Genomic DNA, 25,524 nt, shown 5'->3' on the forward strand with positions numbered 1-25,524 from the left:
TGTGCAGTTTTCAGCCTAATCGACGGACGCCCAAATCTAATACCAGCTCCTCACCTTGATAGAGTTGACACAGATTCACCGATAGTAGTCTATGTAAGGCTGAAACCCGGCGGATGATTCCCGGGTTGGCCGCTTGGTGTTCGGCGTACCAAACGGTGGAATAGGCGTGTTGGAATTGGGGTTTCACTCCATTTCAAGGCTACCAGTAGGGCTGGCAAATCGTGCGGATTGGGTCGTTATCAGGTCAACCTGATAATGACCCAACCCAATAAGGCCTAACCTGAACCCGACCTGTTAAGGAAACTGTAAATCCGAACACGAACCCGACCTGCTACCTTCAAATCCGAACACGACTCGCACCCGACATGAACCCGTTATCGACACGATATAATATGGGTTGACACGACACGATAACAACCCGAACCTGATATTACACGATTAAAACCTAATATTACACTATTAAACATTAATTTTTAACCTAATTTACACAATTAAAATTCGTTTTATACTATTTAAACCTAATTTATAAGAAATTAAAAAATTAAAGTAATATATATATATTTAAATAATAATAAAAATAATAATATTATTTCTTAATGGGTTACCCGTATCCGACCCGCATCCGACCCAAACCCAACCCGAAATTATCGGGTTTTTAATGGATAAACCCGATAAGGGCACAGATCCAATAAGACTTGACCCCAACCCAATAATTTCATGAGGATTCGTGTCAGATTATCGTGTCGTGTCGAAAATTGCCAGCTCTAGCTACCAGACAAGCCCTTATGAATGAATAGATACAATTACCAGGTCGTAGGTGAAGAAAATGTTGCATGCATTACTATAAATACTATAAGTAGCTCATGCATGCAACGTGAGCACGAGGCACACATGCAATATTGTGTAGTTAGTGACGTGGCATTAGTAATGAACTGGCATGGACCAATAGGAAGGAGGCAGTGACGTGTTGCTGACCAATGAGAAGGAGGCACGGGGATGACAGCTCATGCGGAGGAGAAGTGAAGTGAAGATGAGCTAAGAGGCAGAGTATAAATATAGCCGTAGCCGCTCTCTTTTGGTTTGTCGTGAATATTGTGAGTTGTATGTTTGTTAAGCTCCGATCGTGGATCGCGAGCTCCTCTTTGCTTCTATTTCGATTGTAGAACATTATCATTGTTAATGCAATCCATTCTATTGATCATTCAAGTGTTGAGATCTGCGTTTTATCGCTGAGTTCGGCAACGCCGAACTAAGAGAGGAAGACCGAGAAGAGGTCACTGAGCTCGGCAGTGACGAGCTAAGATAGTCCGACCACGAAGAAGTCACTGAGTTCGGCAGTGACGAGCTAAGATAGGTCGATCGCGGCGTAAGATCGTAACAATTGGTATTCAGAGCAATCGATCTCCGGACGTCGGAACGGTGACTCGAGGAGCAGAAATGGAGAAGAAGATGATGGAGATGATGGAGCAGAGAATGCATGAGATGCGAGAAGAGCATGAACGCAAAATTCTGGAATTGACGCAATCAATTGCGGCGATTAACTTGCAAAATCAGAAATATAAGGAAATGGAAACTGGCGAGGGTAGTAGGGGAGGAAATCGGTATGAAAATGGAACCGATTGGGGAAGATCAACGCGGTATGAATTTCCTAAGTTTGATGGTGACGGTTTTGAAGGGTGGATGATGCGAGCTGAATACTTCTTCCAAGTAGCCAAAGTGCCAGAGGAAGAGAAGGTTAGAGTAGCTGCGATCCATTTGGAAGGGAAGGCATTGTTGTGGCATCGAGGTTTTGAGAGCTTACATGGAAATATGGCATACGCTGACTGGCCGTGTTATAGCTCCTCCCTAGCTGCTCGCTTTGGTGCTCACGCATATGAGGATCCATTGGCTGATCTCAGGAACCTCAAACAAAAAGGTACGCTACAAGATTACATGGATAAGTTTGATGAATTATATCCTAGAGCTGGAATTAGAGAGGATCAAGCATTGAGCTTCTTTTTATCTGGTCTAATTGATGAATTGCAAATGCCTGTGCGTATGTTTAGACCTAAGGCATTGTCTGAAGCTTACTCTCTAGCTAAATTGCAAGAGCTTACTGTTAGAGCTTTAGGTGTTAAGGCTAAGGTTAATCAAAACCATGTGCAAGCTAACAGTAGCTACTACTCCAGTAGCAAGCCTATGTCTGTAACTGCTACTAATAAGGTTGGAACCGTGAGTAATTGGAGTGGAGGTAACAAAGAGAGTAACAAGTTTGGAGGAGTGAGAGCTAGCACAAACTTAACTCCTAAGGAAATGGATGAGAAGAGAGCAAGAAAAGAATGCTTTTGGTGCACTGAGAAGTTTACCCCAAACCACCAGTGCAGCAAAAGGAGATCTTATGTGGTTCAGTTACTGGAAGTAGGAGAAGTAGAGAATGGTGAGGTAGAAGAGAAAACTGATGAAGAAGAAGTAGAGGAGATATCTGAGTTACAGCTCTCATTACATGCGGTCTGGGGAAAGGAAGGGCCTCAAGTAATGAGGATTAAGGGCAGATGTCAGAAGAAGATCATAAGAATCTTGATAGACACTGGCAGCACTCATAATTTTTTAAGTGCTAAAGTAGCACAGAAACTTAATTGCAAGCTGCTTCCTGTTACTTCAAAAGCTGTGGAAGTGGCAAATGGGCAAATCCTACAGTGTAATCAGAAGTGTAGCAGATTGGAGTGGGAGATGCAAGGATCTCAGTTTCAAGCAGAAGTTTATCTCATAACCTTAGAAACTTATGATCTCATTTTGGGGGGAGAATGGTTGTCTACCTTGGGTGAGATTCAGTGGAATTTCAATAATCTCAGTATGGTTTTCAAAATTAATGGTGAAGAAGTGAAGCTGCAAGGGGAGAGATGGTCACCAAAAGCTGAACAATTAAATTTCCTACATATACTGAATCCAGGAGAGGAAGATGTGAATGGAAGGAAACTGAATCAGTGGATACCAGAGGTTGAGATTGATTTAAGCTGTTGCTACGAGCTCAGTGTGGAAGAGATTTGGCCAAGCCTACAATTGATTCTTGAAGAGTATACTGAAATATTTGAGGAGCCTAGAACATTGCCTCCTCAGAGAGAGCATGATCACAAAATAATATTGAAAGATGGTGCTGATGCAGTAAACATGAGGCCTTATAAATATGCTGCACATCAAAAGGATGTAATTGAGACTATGATTGATGAAATGTTGAAGGCTGGAGTTATAAGGCATAGTGAGAGCCCTTTTGCAAGCTCTATTGTGTTAGTTAAGAAGAAAGATTCCACATGGAGGATGTGTGTGGATTATAGAGCTCTAAATGCTATAACTGTTAAAGATAAATATCCCATACCAGTGATAGAAGAGCTGTTGGATGAGTTGGGAAGAGCAGCCTGGTTTTCTAAAATAGATCTCAGATCCGGCTATTGGCAAGTGAGAATGAAGCCTGAGGATATCTATAAGACTGCTTTCAGGACTCACTCAGGGCATTATGAGTTTCTAGTCATGCCATTTGGCTTGACAAATGCTCCAGCTACCTTCCAAAACTTGATGAATACCATCTTTAGAGGTTACTTGAGAAGATTCATATTGGTTTTCTTTGATGATATCCTCATTTACAGTAACAGCCAAGAAGATCATGAACATCATCTAAGGTTGGTTATGGAACTGATGAGAAAGAACAGCTTGCTAGCTAAAAGAAGTAAATGCACTTTTGGGTGTAGAAAAGTAGAATATCTGGGCCATGTTATATCTGATAAGGGGGTCTCCACTGATGAAGGAAAGATAGAGGCAGTTAAGCAGTGGCCTCAACCTAAAAATGTCAAGCAGGTGAGAAGCTTCTTGGGGTTAACTGGATATTACAGAAGGTTTGTGCATAATTATGGAGTGATATCTAGGCCACTGATTGATGTGATCAAGGGAAACTTATTCAGATGGACCCCGGAGGCACAAGAAGCCTTTGAGAAACTTAAATCAGCCATGATTACTGCTCCTGTGCTAGCCTTGCCTGATTTTTCTAAAGAGTTTATAGTGGAGACTGATGCATCCGGGATTGGGATTGGAGCTGTGTTGATGCAAGATAAGCATCCTATAGCCTTCATCAGCAAGTCTCTATCTCCTAAATATCAGAATTTATCAGTGTATGAAAAGGAATTGTTAGCCATTTTGATGGCTATCAAGAAATGGTGTCACTACTTACAGAGCAAGAAGTTTGTTATCTTAACTGATCATCAAAGTCTTAAGTACTTGATAGAGCAAAAACTGACTACTCCTACTCAACAAGCTTGGATGACTAAGCTAATGCAATTTGAGTATGAGATCAGATATAGAAAGGGCAGTGAGAATTCAGCAGCTGATGCATTATCCAGGGTACCTGAGGTGATGACCTATGCACTGACTTCCCTTGTAATTCCTCTGGAGTTAATTGCAAAGATTAAGGATTCATGGAAAAAGGATCCTCTGATACAGAAGTTGATAAAAGAGAAACAGCAGAATACAGATCTCCATCCCAAATTCACTTGGATCAATGAAGAGCTAAGAAGAAAAGGGAAGCTGATGGTGGGAAATGACTTGAATTTAAAGGCTCAGATTTTGTCCATCTTCCATGGATCTGCTTTGGCTGGCCATTCTGGAGTATTGGGAACCTTCAAGAGAATATCTGCTATAGTGTATTGGCCAAAATTGAGGAAGGATGTTAAGGAATTTGTCAGAATGTGTATCACTTGCCAGAGATATAAACCAAGTAACACTTCCCCAGCTGGTTTACTACAACCGCTTCCCATACCTGCTGCAATCTTTACAGATATTTCAATGGATTTTATTGAAGCTTTACCAAGTTCTCAAGGCTATGATACTATATTTGTGGTGGTTGATAGGTTGAGTAAATATGCACATTTTATGGCCCTATCTCATCCCTTCACAGCAAAGAAAGTGGCTGAGATATTCATGGATTCAGTTTTTAAGCTCCATGGAATGCCTATGAAGATTGTGAGTGATAGGGGGGCTATTTTTGTGGGGAGTTTCTGGAAGGAATTTATGAGTTTATTGGGTGTTGAGCTGCTCTACTCCACGGCCTATCATCCAGAAACTGATGGACAAACCGAGATAGTAAATAAAAGCTTGCAATGCTATCTGCGGTGTGCCATGGGTGAAAAGCCACATACTTGGTCACAATGGTTGGGGTTAGCCGAATATTGGTACAACACTACCTATCATTCTAGTATTCAAATGACTCCTTTTGAAGCACTGTATGGGTTTGAACCCCCCCTGCATGTACCCTATCTGCCAGGTGACTCAAATGTTGAGGCAGTGGATTTAGCTTTGAGAGACAGAGAAGATATGCTTGCTATACTCAAGAGAAATATTCAGAAAACGGCTGACCGAATGAAGAGGCAAGTGGATCAACATCGAACTGATAAAGAGTTTGAAATAGGAGAATGGGTTTGGTTGAAGCTGAGGGAGTATAAGCAGAAATCTGTCAGAGGAAAGCATCACAAATTCGAGCCTAAGTACTTTGGGCCTTATCAGGTTCTAGATAGAATTGGTGCAGTGGCATACAAGCTCAATTTACCATCTTCGGCCACAATCCACAACGTGTTCCATGTTTCGCTATTAAAGCCGGCTTCTCCACCATCCGGGCCTATCATTGAATTACCGGATGTGTCATATATAAATGATGCCATTCCTCAAGCCATTTTGGATAGGAAAATGGTAAAAAGACAGAATCGTGCAGTAACCAAGTGGCTCATCCATTGGGAAGGGAAGTCACCGGCCGATGCTTCCTGGGAGTTCGCTGATGTAATTCAGGCTCGATTTCCCTGGTTCCTTGAGGACAAGGAACCCTAAGAAGGGGGTATTGTTGCATGCATTACTATAAATACTATAAGTAGCTCATGCATGCAACGTGAGCACGAGACACACATGCAATATTGTGTAGTTAGTGACGTGGCATTAGTAATGAACTGGCATGGACCAATAGGAAGGAGGCAGTGACGTGTTGCTGACCAATGAGAAGGAGGCACGGGGATGACAGCTCATGCGGAGGAGAAGTGAAGTGAAGATGAGCTAAGAGGCAGAGTATAAATATAGCCGTAGCCGCTCTCTTTTGGTTTGTCGTGAATATTGTGAGTTGTATGTTTGTTAAGCTCCGATCGTGGATCGCGAGCTCCTCTTTGCTTCTATTTCGATTGTAGAACATTATCATTGTTAATGCAATCCATTCTATTGATCATTCAAGTGTTGAGATCTGCGTTTTATCGCTGAGTTCGGCAACGCCGAACTAAGAGAGGAAGACCGAGAAGAGGTCACTGAGCTCGGCAGTGACGAGCTAAGATAGTCCGACCACGAAGAAGTCACTGAGTTCGGCAGTGACGAGCTAAGATAGGTCGATCGCGGCGTAAGATCGTAACAGAAAACAACAATCTTTGATTTCACAAAATCATCTCTTTAAGAAAACCCAATTATAAAGGAAGGCGTCTGATAATCAAATCTATAGCCGAGTTAGAGAGAGATTGTGGGAGAGCGAAGATGCGTGGACGAGAGAGATAGAGGAGTTCTGGTATATGGTGGATGGTGTCACACTCACAATGGGTGTGGCGGGCTCCAAGTTAGAGAAGGCTTTGGGAGACCATTTTCCCGAAGGTGAAAGATATTTCGGCTTGGAGAATTTCGGCAACACATGCTACTGCAACAGTGTTTTGCAGGTCGTCATCTTCAGTTCACTCTCTCGATTTTCAAGATCATGTTTAATTTGTGGTAACTTTTTTTATTTTCTTTAGTTGAGGGATGATTCTTAGTTTCTATTCGGATTTAGGTTTTTGAGTTTGGACTGTGTTGTTTTATCAGAGGTTTTTCGTTATCTGAGATTAGAGGCGATGAAGGGAGAAATTTCGATAGTTTGGTTGCATTGACTATTTGATCATTTGGGGAAATTGTAATTGATTCTATTGCTGGTTTGAGTGGTGGCATGAAAATAGAGACCAACTCATGTAGTAGTATTTTTTTTTGTTGGTTTAGTTTAGGAGATTTATGATGTACTCATTTTTGGTTGATTTTGTTTAGGAAGGAGGTTATACTGTTCTTGTTCTTCAGTTTCGTGGTGGTTTGAAACTGAATTACGTCAGATGGGATCTATTACACCGAATAGCTAGAGACGAGATATCTTGGTGCTTTGTCTTTTGTAAGTATAGTAGTAGTATTGGGGGAGGAGGTGCGGTGGTTTTCAGGTTGTTGCATCTCTCGTAGAGAATTGCATATCTTTGAGAGGTCGTAGATATCTACGTTTTTGCTTACATCAAATGAGGTGATATAGAAACAAAATTTATATTCAATGTTAGACCTGTAGGTTCAGTTGTTAAAGCATGTTGCATGATGATACAAGGTTCTCTTATATGTTCTGAGAGTTTTAGTTGTTTTTTTAATAATATCACTGATTTGTTTTGTTTCTCAGGCTCTCTACTTTTGTGTACCATTTCGTGAACAATTATTGGAGTATTATTCCAACAGCAAAAGCCAAGGAGAATCAGATGAAAACCTTTTAACTTGTCTTGCGGAACTTTTTTCACAGGTAGTGGATTTAAGAATTGCAATAGTTCAAACTTGCTAGGTTTTGATCCTTGGTAGCACCTAAAACTGTTACCTTTTGTACTAAGGTACTGTTTGAGGGCAAAGTTACTGCTTGTTAGAATAATCCATCAGATACAAACTTAGAATGTATATGTCATGGTTCCTAGTAAAATTAAGAAACCCCCTCCTACTTCATGGTTTTTTTGAGAATCCTGTTGCATCAACTGATGACAATTGTAACACTTCATAATAACCTCTGAAATTGAAGTACTGTACCAGCCTATGGCTTTCCTGTACAAATTTTGATGATATTTTCTGTGCAGATAAACTCTCAAAAGAAGAAAACAGGTGTGATAGCTCCAAAACGCTTTGTGCAAAGGCTTAGAAAAGAAAATGATGTTTTTTGAGGATACATGCACCAGGTATTTACTTGTAAATTTATTTATTTATTTATTTATTTATTTATTTATTTTCCTGTTTTTTCCTAGTTATTGTATAGCTAGTTAGTTAGTCTAGTTATAGTGAACAACAACACAGAGGCTACATATGATGTAGAAAACAGAATATGTCTCCCCCCCCCCATTAGGTAAGTTCTGGATGGTCAATGAAATAGTTGATCAAAGATGCTTCTCTCCCTTTTAATATGTATTTTCAGTAACTAGTGATTGCCCCAATGCGTTTTGAGTTAAGTAAATCGTCACGGATTTAACTCATTTGTAGAATCATTGTATCTCTCACTTGTCCTCTTTAGCCAAGACAAGGATTTTATTGTTTTCTTATCAGCCTGTATGGATTTCTTCAAGTTCATCAATTTTTAATTTAATTCTTATCACCAGTGTAGATGCTGCTTCGTCAATAAGTTGCTTATTCTGATGACTGTTTTAATTCTTTTTATGTCATTCAGATTGTCTTTACTTAAATGCTTATGTTTTAAGAGCATTGGTTTGTTGAAAACATCTTTTGGGACCTTCTGATTATTACAGCTTGAGATGAGTGATGAGATGGTTGTAGTATATCATGCATTATATGGTATGACTTGGCAAAAAGGGTTCTTGATTGTACGCATTTTTGTTGTGGATATTTCGTAAACTGATGTTCAACTATTGTCATATCCTGTCATGCAGGATGCTCATGAATTTCTGAACTTCTTGCTAAACCAACTTGTTGACATACTGGAGAAAGAGCATCTCAAGGCAACACGTGAGATTGTTTCAAATGGGCCGAGTAATGGTCATGTCAATGGTGCACTTACTTGGGTCCACAAAAATTTTCAGGTAAAGCCAACAGATATTCTGTGTCTCCCAAACTTTATTTATTGCTCACATGTCTACCTGCACTTTGTCATTTCCTGTCACTCTCTGTTTTCTCCATATATATGTTTTTCTTATTGTTGATTGATTCTGATTACTCTGAATGGGGTGCAGGGTATTCTCACGAATGAGACGAGGTGTTTAAGGTGTGAGACAGTTACTGCAAGGGACGAGACATTCTTAGATTTAAGCCTTGATATTGAACAAAACAGTTCAATTACTAGCTGCCTCAAGAATTTCAGCTCCACAGAAACCCTAAATGCTGAAGATAAATTCTTCTGTGACAAATGCTGCAGGTCGGTGGCCTTGTTTATGTTACAAATATGTATTCACGACTAAGAAATTTAATTTGTCTTCATGTCTAAACACAGCTTGCAAGAAGCTCAGAAAAGGATGAAGATAAAGAAATCACCTCCTATCTTGGTTATTCATCTCAAGCGATTCAAGTACATGGAACAACTAAACAGACACAAGAAGTTATCCTACCGCGTAGTGTTCCCTCTGGAACTGAAGCTCAGCACCACGTTAGACGCTGGCGACTCTGAGTACTCGCTGTTTGCTGTGGTGGTTCATGTAGGGACAGGGCCAAACCACGGGCACTATGTAAGTCTTGTAAAAAGTCATAATCACTGGCTGTTTTTTGACGATGAGAATGCTGAGATAATTGATGAGTCGGCCATCCAGACGTTTTTCGGTTCCGCCCAAGAATACTCAAGCAACACAGACCATGGATACATTCTGTTCTATGAAAGCCTAAGCGCTGATAACAAGTCACTCTAACTTTATTTCGTGTGGCTACCTCTATTTTCCGTAGCATGTGGCGCCTGCAAGGCCTGGTCTTTGTACATGAATAACTCAGCCCCGCAGTGTAGAATAGATATATACCTTGTAACTTGACCTCCATATTTTGCTACCAACTGTGACGTTTTTGGGCAATCTCTCTCTATCTTTATGGTATCTATTTTGTACAATATTCTGGAGGTTATAATGGACTCATTTTCAGGATTTTTGTATCTTTTTATTAACTCCTTTTGAAGTTCAAACTGGCTAATGCGCATTGGCTCTTGAGTCTTGACTCTCTGAAAAACCCAAAAAGTGTGGAAGAGATTCACTGGGGATAGAGGGTGGAAGAGATTAACTGGCATTATCACCTTTGCAGCCTAAAAAATGTCGAAAGCAGCTCTAAACGCGTTATGCTGGCTTGCAGCCAAGAAATACCAATCAATTCTGTCTGTCCTGGTTTTGCTAGAACAGGTATTGCTTTGAATCTTGGCCAGCTGAGGGAAGTTGAGGCTGCTGAGGCTTCCGTGGATCTGGCATTGCTGCGTGATGAAGGCTGTCGGGCTCTTTCTTCCATAAATGGGAAGCGTTGTCTCTGTAATGTGGACAGTTACTCCATTGAGCATTTGATCAATCACAGACTCTCTTATGAATGTCATTGTTATCATAATTATAGCTGTATTTGTATGATTTGTAAGCTTTTAGGCATAAAATTTTGACACTAGGGGTCCGAATCTGATGCGGAAATTTTGATTTATTTTATGGAAATATATCTTCCATTTGGCAGAAGTCTTTGGTTTCGAGAGATAAGAACACACTCAACAATCACCCCCCAACTCACTTTTAGGAGCATTGCTTGCTCGATTCTCAAAGCTCCATCAAATTCATCGATATTTAGTGAATTTTTAGGTGTTTCTATATGCTAAGGGGAACAATGCTTCATCCGTTCTACTTTAAATGACATTTTCTTTTGGAATCGTCAACTTTAAGTAACACATTTTTTAAGTTAGAAATATTGTCATGTCTACTTTATTCTCTTTTCACTTAAAATTTGCTCTCTTAGTTAATGAAAGTACAGCAGCATTTTGAACAGGAAATCAAGAGTTACTAAGTTGGCTACCAGCTTAAATTACATGAGAAGAAACTAGCGTACTGCAAATCCGAACTAAATAAATTACCTATCTTTCGGTGATTTTTTATTTTAATTTCTGTTTGTGACCGATGATGATGATGTCTGTGACAAGTGATCTACTAACACACTATTCTATTAATAATCTATTTAATTTGCCACTGCTCATGTTTATATTGCATGTTTAGAATATGCTTTTTGCTGGAGTGTCCAATCACGGTCAACTAACTCTGCTATAGTAAATCCAGGTTGCTGGACGTTTTACTTAATGGCGCTTTCTGCTGCCACATTTCACAAATTCTTCCAGCACCTCTTCACCAAGGATATACCATGTCATTAGCATTGCAACTCTCCTGGTTTTTTCCATGCTTCCACTATGAAGTCTTGTAATCTCCATGTCTTATTTTGATCATCTGTTCAGTGTTTGGTGATCTATGTTTTAAAGTTACTAAATTAGTATCTCTCCCCTTTTTGACTTCATACAGGTTGTTGCATGTCCTTGTGCTCTTGGGTTAGCAACACCTACAGCAGTTTTGGTAATATTTGTATATTGAATGTTATTCCAGTATTCTCTTACATGATTCATATAGAGTGTTTAACTTTGTTATGCTTTTATATAACCTTTAGTCCATAATTCAGGTTGGAACTTCACTGGGTGCTAAAAAAGGGCTACTTTTAGAAAGATTTTCAGTTGTTAACACAATTGTATTTGATAAAACAGGGACGTTAACAATTGGAAGGCCTGTTGTCGAAAAAATAGTGGTACAAGACTCTCAAGCCGATAAAACTCCAGAGTTGAATACAGAATTTTGCAATATAATTTTGTTATACTGGTCATGCATGAAACTTGCTTGGTTAGGATAAGTTATGGATAACCACTTGTGGCTAAACATCGTATAGCAGTCTGAGCAAATCACTCAGCTGTTTCATTTGGAAAACAATAAAATATTGTGAGAAAGGGAAGATTTGGAGCATGCTTGTGTTTCTTCAGTTTTGCACCAAGTCCCCAAATGAAAGATGCACTACGAGATTTTTTCGAGCAAGGAGAAAAGGGATTCAGTATTTGAGAGGGATGTGAAGGCATAGTTATACCCAAATAAGAGTGTTTCCAGTTTCTTGATAATTGTACTTCTGTGCATAGTAAAGTGTGGAAACATAGATGACCCTTGTCAACTTAAAGGAAGTAGTTTCAACTATTCTTGGTGTAGATTAGATAAATGTTGGTGATGGTTGTCAGTTGTGTGTTTGATAGCTTGAAGTTACATTTTCAACCTAGCATTGTATTCAGATGCTATGATGGAAGTTATTCCAATTTTTATGGGCTTCAGATGATATTGAACATGGTTCAATGCAGGATAAATTCAAATGGTAACTGGTCTGAAGTTGACATTCTGGAGTTGGCAGCTAGAGTAGAATCAAGTACAATACATCCAGTTGGAAAAGCAATTGTAGAGGCTGCAAAAGCTCAGAACTGTCTGAATGTAAAGGTATATACTCTACCAATAGAAATTGATGCCACTTAGAGATAAGGATTCTTTGTGATTTGCGATATGAAGTTCTAACTGCACTGCATGCACACATTCCAGTTATGTTGAAACATTTTTAGTCAAGGAAATACTTTTAGTCAAGAATTCTTTGATGTTTTTCTTACACACTTCATGACTTGGGCTTTAGTATATTAATATTAATATAAATACCTACTCTGATCATAATGATATGATAGAACCTCATGCTTCAGCTGCTTCTGGGTTCCATTTTTCAGAGATTTTATGAAATTATTTGTTATAGTTTTTTGTTTTACTATTTAATTCAAATTTACATATTTAGTTAGTACATCTTGATAGTACAATCCAGAACATGATGCACTCTATATAGTTTTCCACTGCCAGTTTCTTGCATGAACTTGGTTCATGTCTTGTTTTCGTTGTGACGTTACATTTTTTATTTGATATAATATTGTAGCATAGTTAATTAAGGGCCTTAAAGGGAACTTTTCTGATGCTCCACAGATCTATGTTTCATCAATTCTTCCACTTAATCACTGGACTGGGTTCAAAGGTAACATATGTCTATAATCTTCTTTTGAGGCAGCAAGTAACCGTTACTTTGGTATTATACTTTTATAGTGTGTAGCACAATCTAAATATGGCTGCAGATGACTCTCATCACCAAATCTATAAATACATATTATTTCTGACCACAGCCCACACTGGTCGATAGCAGTTCTACACAAGAACTGTTGGAGATACAGCTGTTCAAACTTCTTCTGAGAATACAGTTGTCACCAGTCAGTTGAACTGTAGAACAATGTTATAACTATGGAAGAAGGCCTCATGATAATACATTCTTCCAGTACAACAATTGAATTTACTAGAAAGTAAGACAGCAAAGGAAACATTACTAGTATTACTTGAGGCAACAAGGAATTTTGTATGCCTAGATGTTTGTAGTTTGTGAAATCAAAAACATCCTTGCACTTTGGTATTTGCTTGAGTCTTTCCATCTAAATCATAGAATGGTTGCATGAAAATCGAAAACCTTTCGGATACTTTCTTTTGTACTAATGTTTTACAGTTTGAATATCTAAACTCACGTAGGCATGGAGTAGTTGGCGACAGTCCATTCCAAGAAGCTGAAGAATTTAAAAATCAATCAGTTGTATATGTTGGGATAGATGGTATTCTTGCTGGAGTAATTTATGTTGAGGATCAAATCAGAGAAGATGCCAGGCATGTGATAGAATCATTGACTCATCAAGGAATCAATACATATTTACTTTCTAATGATAAAAGAAGCGCTGCTGAATACGTGGCTTCTGCTGTTGGTATTCCAAAAAACAGGGTGAGGCATTTGCATAACACATACTTCCTATTTTGGGTAGAGTGGTTAATATCACCAGAATTCAGCAAGTTCTTGAGAATTATAAAGTTAATATCAAGTTTCATCAGTGAGATTGATCAGGTTTCCATCCTTAACTTGGAGTGTTACAATAGTTTCTCTAAGTGGATGGAGATCTTTGTACAAACTAACTTGTATAAAAAAACTGATTCTTTCTGTTACTTTGGGTTGGTATGAATAACAAACCGTCAAATACCTCAATCCACATCAGCTGTTAAAATGCATGTCCTGTGTACTAGGTAGGAACTGTAGAAAAATGATGTGCATTCAACTAGCGAATCAGATAGAAACCTGAAAATACAAGGACTATGATATCCCAAACCAAGTTTGATGCAAGTATACTGTCTGAAGTGAACCACGATCAGATATTAAGCAGAGTATATATTTATGAATTATGAGACTATAATTTTCCTGATATAAGTTTTGCTTAGTAGTAACTCTCTTCACAGAAAGAGATAAAGGCACAAAGCTTTGACCAAAATATTTTTAATTTCATTGAATATTAAATGGAATGTAATTTATAGTTACATTGATATGAATCTAAATGTAATTTATAAAATAGATGGCATTTGGTTTTGTGTTATTCACACAATACAATAAACTTATTGATCACTACTTGTAATAAGTATGAAATTATTTTCTGCATTAAATGGCTGGTTGATTGCAGGTTTTATATGGAGTCAAACCTGATGAAAAAAGGAACTTCATTAGCAAACTTCAGGAAGGTCAGAAAGTTGTTGCTATGGTTGGTGATGGAATCAATGATGCAGCTGCACTCGCATCATCTCATGTCGGAATTGCCATTGGTAGTGGTGTTGGGGGGGCAGCTAGTGAGGTCTCCTCTATTGTGCTAATGCAGAACAGGTTATGATGACCCATTTCAAAGTATATTTCAGGATTATCTTTCTTTTGGTTCTCTACTAAGTTTTAGGACACCACTGATATCATATTGAACTGTAGGTATTGGTTATTGGCCCATAGCATGTATATTCGAAAGATGCTTTACTTTATAGCCTTCTGCAAAGACTTCTATGACTTGTAAGAGCAAGATATGGTTTTGTGTGCATATATGGTTTTCTTATTTCTTTTTGTGTCTGCTTAATATGGTTTTCCATGTAGTTACTTGATGCACTGGAGTTAAGTAGACTCACCATGAAGACTGTGAAGCAAAATCTATGGTGGGCCTTAGCATAAAACATTGTGAGTTTTTTGCGATTCTGCAATCTATTTCATATAAGGAAAATTATATTTTTTATATATTTTTGGAGTTATAAAACCCTGGTAGAACAAATCCAGTGTAACAAAAAAAAAGGACTGGAGCTATGTCTACAAATCAGGAAATTTGTAGAAGAAATTGGGTTAAAAAAGATTAAACTGCTAACTCAAACCACAATGGACTGAAGGATCGCATGGGACTGATCATGGACTTTTGAGCATCAAGGGTCCATGGCTAAAGTTTTCTATGCACTTGATTTAGCATAGCATAGTTGACGTCGTAACTGGCAAATCTTGGCTTGCGTGGCTATTTTCTCAAGTGGGTAGTTATTACAACCCCAGATAATGCAATTGTAGAACAGTAAAATATAGATATAAGCAGAAAAGTAAATAGACATAGTAGAGAAAGTAGTAGTGTATTTGGTGTATTTTAGTACAAGAGACTAAGCTAGGCTATGTCACATCACCGATGTGGGACAGAATACTAATATTCTTAACAGCAACATTATCTGCTCTTTTAAGTAATTGACGTGCAGTGATGGTGTCTCTCAAGCTTTTACATGTTATGGACTTCACCTATACGCATATCTGAGAATGTGTCCCTTAGGACCTAGCAAACGGATTACTTGTAAATGGTAGGTAGAAGCAACTGATAATTTGAAAATGTTAATCTCCCTTTCAAACTTATGGTCTTGTTTCATGTCCCATATTATATCATATCATATCATATCATGGTTCTCTTCCTCTGTGAAATTCGGGCTTTTGAGGCCATGTTGAGTGATATGAAGTCATAGTATCAACCTTCTGAAAATGACAATTAAAGTTTGATGCTGTCGGGCTATATTAGATTGTGACACTTCCAGTGCTCTTGCCATTGTATAACATTATTCACGATATACAATGTTTCTTGCCACCATTTCAGTGGGAAGACTGATGCATTTGATGCTGTTCTGCTTCTTTGATTGTCTTTTGAGTTGCAGAACGATGTTTTAATGCGTAGTATCCACAGCTTTAATAGAATTCTCTATACGTCAAGGCCCCTTTGGATGCCGAAAATACTGGGAATGGAGACGCAAGATTGCAACGCCCATATCGAGCTGCTATATGAGGTTTAAGTGGTGAATGGTTTGTAGATATGGACTCATTCCAACATTGATAGCAAGATTGCACAAGCACATGTTCTCATTTGTGTGGGAAGTGACTGAATCTTGAATTTCGAATCTTTCTATGGCTATATAAAGCCCAAATGATTTCCAGGCTCTTGAAATTTCAATCATTACAACTAATTTTGCTTGATTTATTAGATTTTTCGTTTTTTTCTGGATGAAATACATGTATCTGGGTCCTAATTTGCCTACGACTCTACAAATGAAGTTTTTAAAGCCACAAGCCTCGTGGAGTTTTACTAATGGCTCGCTAGACTTAAATCACAAAATAGATTAAACTAATAGAAAATATAATAAATAAATAAATTTCATAATTAGTCCTTGAAAAATAAAATTGCACCTTTTGAGTTTCTGAAGTAAGATCACGCTTCAGAGAGCAGGCAAAAAAAATTACGTTTGAAGTACCCTTGACTGATTACAATGCCTCTGAGGCTATGATGGATTTTTAAGTAATTTTATTTCCAATTACAAATCATTAGTTATAAATTTATTGTCAAAGAATAAATATTAGTATAAATTTAAATAAAAATAATATCATGATACATATTTTAATTTATAGATTAAAATAAAAATCAATAAACACATTTAAATAATTACACATCAAAAACCCAAAGATAATAGTGTGCAAAATAATCAAAACAAATAAATAACATTAACTATGTTGATTACAATATTTGGATTTGGAATCACCTGTTGTGATATTCAAAACAGAAGACAAAATCTGGCAAGTTGGAAGTGAAGAATCAGCAGACGCTATACAATACAAAACTCCAAATATTAGGCGGTTACGAATCTAGTTTTGAACTGCAAAAATGCGTAGTTTCACTTTCACACCATGTAAGTCATGCCTACCTGTATCAGATGCGAGTGCGGAACACTCAAATTCGCAGTCCCCCTCCTGCTGTTCTTTCTCAAGAACGCGTAAAAATAATTGATCACGAGCTTCTTTATGAACCAAGAATCCTTCCTTGCTCGAATATTACCATGCCCGAGAAGGTATACCACACCAGACTCCTTTGCCTTGCGTAGGAAAGACAGCTCCTTCTCGAGACTTTGCTCCGCATCAATGCTGATCTCCTCTGTTTGAGCCTGCTGCTGTTCCTTCACCGTGCTTCCTCCTGAGATAAATTTGCTCGTATCTTTGAACTCCTCCAGGAGAGGGACACCGAGTGAATATACACTCCCGTTTGGAGCTATTAGAATTCTCGAGAAAGTTTCTTCTTCAGCATCAGAGTCATCATCATCACTCTCTAGCGATCTCTCCTGAGCTTCCCGTCGAATGAACTTTTCAAGAGATTCAATCAGCAATTGCTCAAAGGTCTGGTGGTTTTCTTTGCGAACATCCTTGTATCCGTATCTGTTACCAGCAGAGTGAGGACTAGAGTATATCATAAATCTTTTTTAAACAGTATCGAAACAAGTAATATAGCCTACCCATGCCATCAATTGAAACCTCCAAGTTTTAAAACAAACAGTACAGGTCTAGTGTCCTCCTAGAGGCATTAAAAGTTAACAGAGATAACATGTTCAGGAAAAATGTGGATAACTAAAGCCAAAGCGAATAGTTTAAAGAAAATATTTTAGTCCCTGCTGGAGATGATTTACAACATGCAAGTTCGACTATAGAACAAATCACAGCTTATATTGTAGCAGTTACCTGGCAACACAACGAAATATGTGGTAGCTTTTGGAGCAGACTCGCCTAAACAGAAACCTTTCACTTTGAGGGACAACAGATACTGGAACATACTTTATACACACAAATATCATCATTGAATGCACAGCAGGTAGTGTTGACAGGAAATGCCCAAATATAGCTGGTACCCCCTTTGCCAGCTCATTATAAATCAAGCCAATTCCAGGAGCCCTAACAGTTCCAAGGTCAGGACCTAGTTCCCGAAGCACATCCATTGGCATCTTCTGCTTCACCTCTGTCTCATATTTTAGCTTACTACCATAGTTCCAAATATACATAATGGGGAATATGACAATGGAAAAGACCAGTATAATCCAACTTCCATCCCCCACACTCCACAAAACTGAAGAAAAGAAAGTCAGCTCTAGTCCCAAGAAAATGATAACAAAACTCAGTACAATGAAAATGTTTATCTGCCAGATAAGAAGCATCACAAGGGTTACTAAGATTGTGGTCATCATCATAACGCCGAGTTCAGCAATGCCTGCAATAAAGAGAAATCAAAATGAGGCGTATGTAGTTTATCTTAGAAATTGCTTATGCAAGAGAACCAGAACAATCAAATTGTGTCTGGGCTGTTTCAATTACATCAAATGGATACAGGTTAAATGCATATTCCAGATCATATATTCCTTCAGTTTATCAAAGCGACAAACAGGAATGAGATTCAAATAAGCTTCTGAAGTGTTCTCAAACACAGCACAGTTATCTACAAAATTAAATAAATAAATAAAAAGATCCAACCAAAAATTTGTGCTCTTAAGCTTAACACTTAGATATCTATAATTATAGGTTACAGTTAATATTTCTTACATAGTTACTTAATAATATAAAATTAGTAAATACTGGAACAAAAAAGTAATATTGAGACACAATTACCAGTCACTTAACATATGAGGTAATCTGGAGCAGGTCAAAGTCAGACCTATCTATTCTTGCTCATTAACCTAATTCTTGTAACCTCTTTCTTTCCATGTTTTTGCTTAGCCAGTGCTAACAGCTTGTGTTATCCATCTTAATAAAATAAAAGGTCAACCAAGAAGAGAAAAAGAAATATTTGCAAATGTAACCCCTAGTTCATTAGCTTATCTTTTGTATTTTATTTTTTATGCTCATGTGGTCAAGCTTCCTTGAGAATGATGAACTGATATTGAGACAAGATTGGGCATAAATTAACCAAGTGTTGGAACTTTAAGCTCTCCAAGATACTCAAGTTTGAGCTCAAAATCCAAACTCTCTCTTCTATTCGTGATAAAGTACGCCTGATGATAGAAGCCAACATGTTCCTCCAATTCACTGACTCTTTATTAGTTTCCTATATTATACTATTCGCTATAAGTTATAGAACTCCCATTCCAAGAATCACCTAATTCAATACTTCTTTACAATTTTCATGCCATATTTCTTGTTCGATGGTAAATTTTCAGCACCTCCCTAGTCTTGCTTTTACGGACTACGGAGTGAAAGATGGAACCACCAAATGTACTCGCTATAATGTCCGCATAAGAAGCATAACACACACATTCAGCACATGCAAACAGACAAAAAAGCAATTTCATACAGAATATGCAAATGTGAAAAGAGCAACAACAGATCAGTTGCAGTGGGAATCGAAGTATCAAACTCCAATAAAGTGGAAAGAGAATTACCATATGCATTTCCAATCTCATATATACTTGAGATATTGCAGACTAACACCAGAGTCAGAGTGAGTAGAAACCAGTTCATGACTGGAATATAAATTTGGCCCATGAACTTCCTCGAGGTATAAATAATTTTAAGACGAGGAAAGCACCCGAGTGCTGTGGATTGTTTGATACAAGAGAAAGTTGCCGTTGTCATGGCCCTACTAGCAATTAGTGCTGCTACATTAGCTATGAGAAAAACGGGCCAATAAGCTCCACCTGCATCAGATAAAAGGTAATTCACATATTATTTGTTGAGTGCTGACTGAAACATAAGAGTTTGTCCAACTCAAAGAGCATAAATCAGTCTTGGTGTCTAAGACATAAAAGCTGCAACCTAGCAAGGAGAAAACACGACATGCAGTTGAGCTGGGTAAACACAACCAAATGAGATCCTACCAATGAATTACTTGCTGCATAATGAAAGCATTATCAGTACACAATATGTAAAATGTGAAATCTGAAACCTAACCAAATTGTGATGTGCCTTTCTCATTTACTGATTCTATCCAACTATCACACAGATCAACATAATGTAAAGGAAAATATTGTATTTACTTGGAACAGAAGAGAAGAAGGCCTGTGTAGTATCAGCGTGATTCTCCATAAGATATGCAGCTTGACCCAGGTAACCCAGCAGAAGGCAAGGTAATACAAGGAACACAAATGTAAGCTGTCACAAATAATAAGTCTTTTGTAAGAACGCAAAACAATTCTAAAAGCAAGCTATTAAATTTTAGGCTAAACCTGATTGGCAGACTGTCACTACTTACCTGCACTGATCTCACAGAAAAATAGCAAAGATCTGCAAACATTGCCTCGGAACCTGAGTCACATAGCTGATCATCAGGAACTAAACAGGAAATATGATACCGGTCTTCTAGAAAATGAATACTTTTCAAAATAAATGCACTCATTTAGCATCATAGACTTCCATATAAGCTAGCAGCTGATTTTTAGGTTCAGAAATTAAAAATTTTAGAAATAAGTACAATAATACCCAGTTCACTGGTATCTTAGATCAGAAAAGTAAAAACACGAAAGATCTCGCAAATTAAGTGAAAACTACTTATAATATTTACATCACCATATACACCACAAATCAAAAGGGATGCTTCATTCACAAATAAGGACACAATAACATGCAAAATGTGATTTATCATGGAAATACCAATCCTATAATGGACTTCAAACTTCCACAGAGAATGCAAACCAAGCCCAGACTAAAAGATACTAATAATAGAGAAAGTTGATTTAACTATAAAGCTTAATGATGCTGCAGGATTAAAAGGACAACTGAAGCAAAAAATAGTACAAATTGGAGAAAAAAAAGAAAACTGTACATCAGATTCTACCTGTTGCACAAAGAATACAGCCCCCTAGAGAATACCATGCCTTTGTTGAATTTCGCTTGAAAAAATAATAGATATTTAATGGATTAAATGCCTTCAGAACCTTTCTGTCATACTTGACAAGGTTGTATATGCCAATGCCTCCAAGAGAACAAAACCAGATAAACAAGGCAGGACCCACTACAATGCCAACTTTACTTGTTCCATACCTCTGTACACTGAACAAAATTATAAGAAATGCAACCGAGATCATCACGACGTGCTCTGCACTTCAGACAAATAAATACCTTCAGTTATGACTATGCTACATGGATCGAACTGAAATAATAATTATACAGCAGAATTTTCAATGCATATCTAATTTTCTAGCAACATAAACTAAGCTAGGTCATGCAATGTGTATGTATCTGATGTGCAGTAATTGACAGTCCAACTGATTATCTTAGCACATTAGGTTCCACATTCATATGTAAAGTCCAGATGATTAGCAAGTACAATTAGAGAGGCCAACCCATTAGTGAATGGCATCGCTGCTACAATATGTAACACACAGTACCTTACAGTTGAAGAATCAAAATCCACAACAAGAAGAAATATTCCAGTCTTTTTTTTTCAGTTTTATGTCCTCTAGGATCAGCTATCTACAGAATCACTATTGATGCACCTTTTCAATGTCATACCACTGTCAAAGTACGGAAGGTACGTAAAAGATACAAACAGATGAGCACACATGGTTGCATCACCTGACATCTAAGGTCTCACAAAAAGCTGCATACACCACTATTTATCATACAAGAATTAGAAACCTCAGAGCCTATACACAATGGAGAGATCTCACATTTAACTGAATCGGCATTACAAAATCCTCTCTTTCACTTACTGTTTGCTTTATTACGTACTCCCTCCATTCCATAGTAGTGGGGGCATTTCTTTTCGGCACGGAGATTAAGAAAGTAGAGAGATGAAGAGAAAATAAAGTAAGAGAGAGTAAAGTAAGTGGGAAGAAAGGTGTTAACTTTTACTAAAAAGGGAAATGACTTCACTACTATGGAATGTACCAAAATGGCAAAATGACTCCACTACTATGGAACGGAGGGAGTAGGTCTTAATAAGAGATGAATCAATGCTAAATTTTCCTCAACTCTAACATGCAGCTATGTAGTAGAAGTCAAGAAGAGGTAACTTACTACTTAGTGAAGTGCAATAATGGTGGAAAGGAGAAGCTATTTTCCGCGCACGGAACTAACAATATATCATTAGTTTTATAACTTAGTGTTTCTGAACTCATGCTCCCTAAAATTCAACAGAAAAACCAGGATAAAAGACTTAAGCAGTTGAAAAGCAGAACATAAAACTACATGAGTGTGGGTGACCTTTGTCAATTCAAAAAAGTAGAAAAGGATGAATCACCTTGCTCAAACCCAGAGATTCCAACTTTTAAGCCACCAACAGCGGATATAACTGCGGATACATTTTTGAAATAGTTCATAACTACATATCACTCTTTTATATTCAATGGACTACTCAAGAAACAAAGCCTATAGGAATCAAATATATCAAAAGGAATCGCTAAAAAGCACCTGACATAGCAGGTGTAACCACACCATCAGCTATCACCATAGAAGTACCAGCAAGAACCAATATAAGAAGAAGCTTTTTCAATGTATGAGAAGCTTCAAGTCTTTCCTTTATTTTCAAAGACCTCTCTAGTTCTGCTGATGGCACTTTAAGCCTGAAGTTTGATATTCGCGCATCTGAAGGCAACTGGTTTGGAAGAAGACCGACTTTGGCATGCCGACATATCAATGAGTAGAGAGCAAATGTGCCACCTACAGGAAAATGAAATAGTAGAAGTCTTAAGAGATTTGGAGAGTAAAATGTGAATAGATGCAGGCAAGTTATGGTCAAATATATAACCAAATGATAAGAAAAAGATCAAAAGGTGAAATACCTTCACCGTCATCATTCGCCCAAAGAACAATGAGCACATACTTGATCAGTGAAATCAGAATTAACGTGTACAAAACTAGAGACAATGCCCCAATAACATCTTCATCCCCGTTTACAGGTGCCTTGCTGAACATCACGCTGAAGGTGTATAAAGGACTAGTCCCCACGTCACCAAAAACAACACCAAGTGTCTGAAATGCAAGTCCTATTCTCCTGCCTAAAGTAGCATCCTGCGACTTTATTTTCAAAATCAAGGGGCAACAGAAACAGCCTGTTATTCAAATTGAATTGACTGTGAAACTTACTTTGAATGCGTGTTGTATGAGTATAAGAGACGCTAAGACTAAGGCATAATAACCTTAATAGTCAGTGAAATTGAGCTTTTCAACCAGTGCCAATGACAACCGAGTAAATGCTAGTCGGGTCAGTGGGGTCAAAAACTAAAATTCATAAATTATGATCCGAAGCAGCTCTAGCATCGACATTATTTGGTTGTTATTAGTTTTAAGTTTCCACTGTAAACACGATTATCTAACTTTACACTCCATCACAAATATTCAACCCACCATTCTCCAAGACCTCTTTTTCTAGAAATTTGTGTCATTATCTGGTCTTTCTTGCATAAGAGAACATAGATCAAGGCTCAGATGCTCTAAGAAACAGCAATTAGTTTCACCTACATCTCAGTAAGATTTCGTAACTTTTGTGTGACTTATTTTAGATTATATTTAGAGAGGGGACAATGTAGAAACATAAACGCCACTGTGTTATCTTCCTACCATATTTCAGTACTGATAAAAGAGAACCGCTTCACAAAAAGTGCTCCTATTTAGTTGCTGATTGGATAATTCAGTACTTCCCCCAACAACTTACCCTCATTGGTCATTGCTTTTACCCCCTCCCCCTGACGGTAAGAAAAGCCTCGTAGGACATGGTGCACTTCGAATATGAGCTCATTTTTTGGTATTGTTCTTCTTATCACATAAAATCCTCTGAAATTAAGTCTCGACAGAGCAAAACAACGGAAGAAGAAAATATCTCAAATGCGACTATCGTTGAAACGCAATGTAATTAGAAGGCATAAAGGCACCTCAAAATCATTTTTGTGAGCGCCGGGAACTTCGAGCGCTTCAACATCAAATGAATCAATCCTATGCCCCGTGCGAATCAACCTCTGCTCCGCATTATCCTCGTCATCGGAATCCCGCTGTGGCGATTCCAATCCGCCGTCATTGTCGATATCCGAGCCTTCCTCATCCTGATACACCCAGCGCGACTCCATCGAATCCATCGACGTTAATCCCCTGTTCTCCCTCTCCGATCCCTCCTCCGTCATCTCTCCCCGTCTCTCTCTCTCTCTCTCTCTACACGTAGTCGTATATACTAGATGTACGTATACATTGATTCAGCAACACATACACACACATATATACGTACGTATGGCTGGCTTATCCTTTTCAAAATTATTTATCGAAAAATGTGTGATGAGATCGGGTTTGTGCAGCAGAGCATACGATGGTTTTTGGTAGTGTGGGTAAAATAAATGTGATGATTCCGCGAATTTTCAATGATGATGAATGCTCGTAAAAATAAATTACGACACAGAGAATTTTACGTGGTTCGATTTACTGAGGTAAATCTACGTCCACGGGGAGAAACGGGGGCAGGTTTGTATTGCTTGATCTGCGAATTACAGCTTACAACACAGACTTGCTATATGATTATTTCTCTAGAGAGATTCTTACCCCTTTCTACCAGATCTAAGTTCTATTTATACATTGAACTAAGATCGTGGCTTACATCATCACTCTAGGTCGTGGAGGTCGTGTAGGTCATGGCCTAAGATCGTGGCCTGAGTTGACGCCACGTGGTAGTGGGTGTGTTGGAAGTTGTGGAAATCCTGCATGGGTCCACTAACTCCTTGTTCGGTCGAAAACTGAGACCGAACTGCTTTGGTTCCCGATCTGAGAGTAGAGCTTGATGCCGTCCTAAGAGCAGAGCTTGATTGGTTGGCTTTTGCCGAGCTGTAGGCTGAGGCCGAACTCTTACTGAGACCGAACTGCTTTGGTTGCCGATCTGAGAGTAGAGCTTGATGCCGACCTAAGAGCAGAGCTTGATTGGTTGGCTTTTACCGAGCTGTAGGCTGAGGCCGAACTCTTTGGTAATGCCGAACTCCTCCGAACTCTTTGGTAATGCCGAACTCATACTCTTCCTTGGGCTTTGGGCTGATGGGCCGTCACTGCTGTTGGGCTTGTTTAGTTCGTACCCCATCACTACCCCCCCCGAAAGACGAAGTGAATCACTTCGGCGAAGCGAGTCACTTCGGTATTCTGGATAAAAGTACGGGGGAGGCTGACGTCAGGGGACATGCCTTGCATGTGACTGCATTAAATGCGACAGTAAAATCCGGCCGTTGAATCCTGAAAAGGTGGGATTCGAAACGGTGCGACGATTTTGAAATCTTCGCCGAATCTGATAAATATGCTCTTTCTTCCTCATTTGAACACCTTTGCTGTTGCGTCTTCTATACTCTCTCTTTCTCGAGAAATTTTCTTCCGCTTTCAAGAGCTTCTTCAGACTTTCTTCACTTTCAAAAAGTAAGAAAAATGTCTTCTTCTTCTTCTTCGGTGTCGGGTAGCGGTAGGAAAGAGGATAAGGGGTCTTCTAGCCGGAAAGAATCCGGGGAGAAGACCGTAGAGTATTTTCACAGTATCTTGAGTAAGGATACTGTGATATCCCTTCACGAGAAATATTTTTTACCTGGGGGGAAGGCGGTGGTT

The 25,524-nt window shown here is 38.4% G+C and overlaps 1 protein-coding gene and 1 pseudogene across 2 annotated transcripts; one reads left to right on the plus strand and one right to left on the minus strand.

Moving 5' to 3' along the window:
- Window positions 1-5,969: 5,969 nt before the first annotated feature.
- On the plus strand, window positions 5,970-9,898 carry LOC121807636 (annotated as a pseudogene).
- A 6,784-nt stretch (window positions 9,899-16,682) lies between these two features.
- LOC121806304 (potassium transporter 7-like) lies at window positions 16,683-24,236 on the minus strand. 2 transcript variants are annotated; one of them, XM_042206300.1, is made up of 10 exons: window positions 23,835-24,236; window positions 22,746-22,980; window positions 22,375-22,623; window positions 22,205-22,255; window positions 20,798-21,058; window positions 20,216-20,268; window positions 20,001-20,115; window positions 19,407-19,661; window positions 17,719-18,241; window positions 16,683-17,439 (listed from the first exon to the last, which is right to left on the minus strand). In XM_042206300.1, the coding sequence occupies exons 1-10, from the start codon at window positions 24,078-24,080 to the stop codon at window positions 16,890-16,892; spliced, it is 2,538 nt and encodes an 845-aa protein (XP_042062234.1). In that variant the 5' UTR covers window positions 24,081-24,236; the 3' UTR covers window positions 16,683-16,889. The 2 variants fall into 2 exon arrangements, with proteins under 2 accessions (XP_042062234.1, XP_042062235.1); XM_042206301.1 differs by having other exon boundaries at window positions 16,683-17,418; window positions 23,835-24,234.
- Window positions 24,237-25,524: the final 1,288 nt, after the last annotated feature.

Source organism: Salvia splendens, chromosome 6 (genome assembly GCF_004379255.2).
Source record: "Salvia splendens isolate huo1 chromosome 6, SspV2, whole genome shotgun sequence".
Classification (NCBI taxonomy): domain Eukaryota; kingdom Viridiplantae; phylum Streptophyta; class Magnoliopsida; order Lamiales; family Lamiaceae; genus Salvia; species Salvia splendens.

Bases quoted from the DNA above. Each gene is read 5' to 3' on its own strand.
- LOC121806304 (XM_042206300.1), bottom strand. From the start codon at position 24,080: ATGACGGAGGAGGGATCGGAGAGGGAGAACAGGGGATTAACGTCGATG. The intron at 22,981-23,834 runs GTGCCTTTATGC...TTGAAAATAAAG, and splicing joins CTCACAAAAATGATTTTGAG to TCGCAGGATGCTACTTTAGG. The intron at 17,440-17,718 runs GTAACTGCTACA...GATATACTCTAG, and splicing joins ATATTTCGTTGTGTTGCCAG to TCCTCACTCTGCTGGTAACA.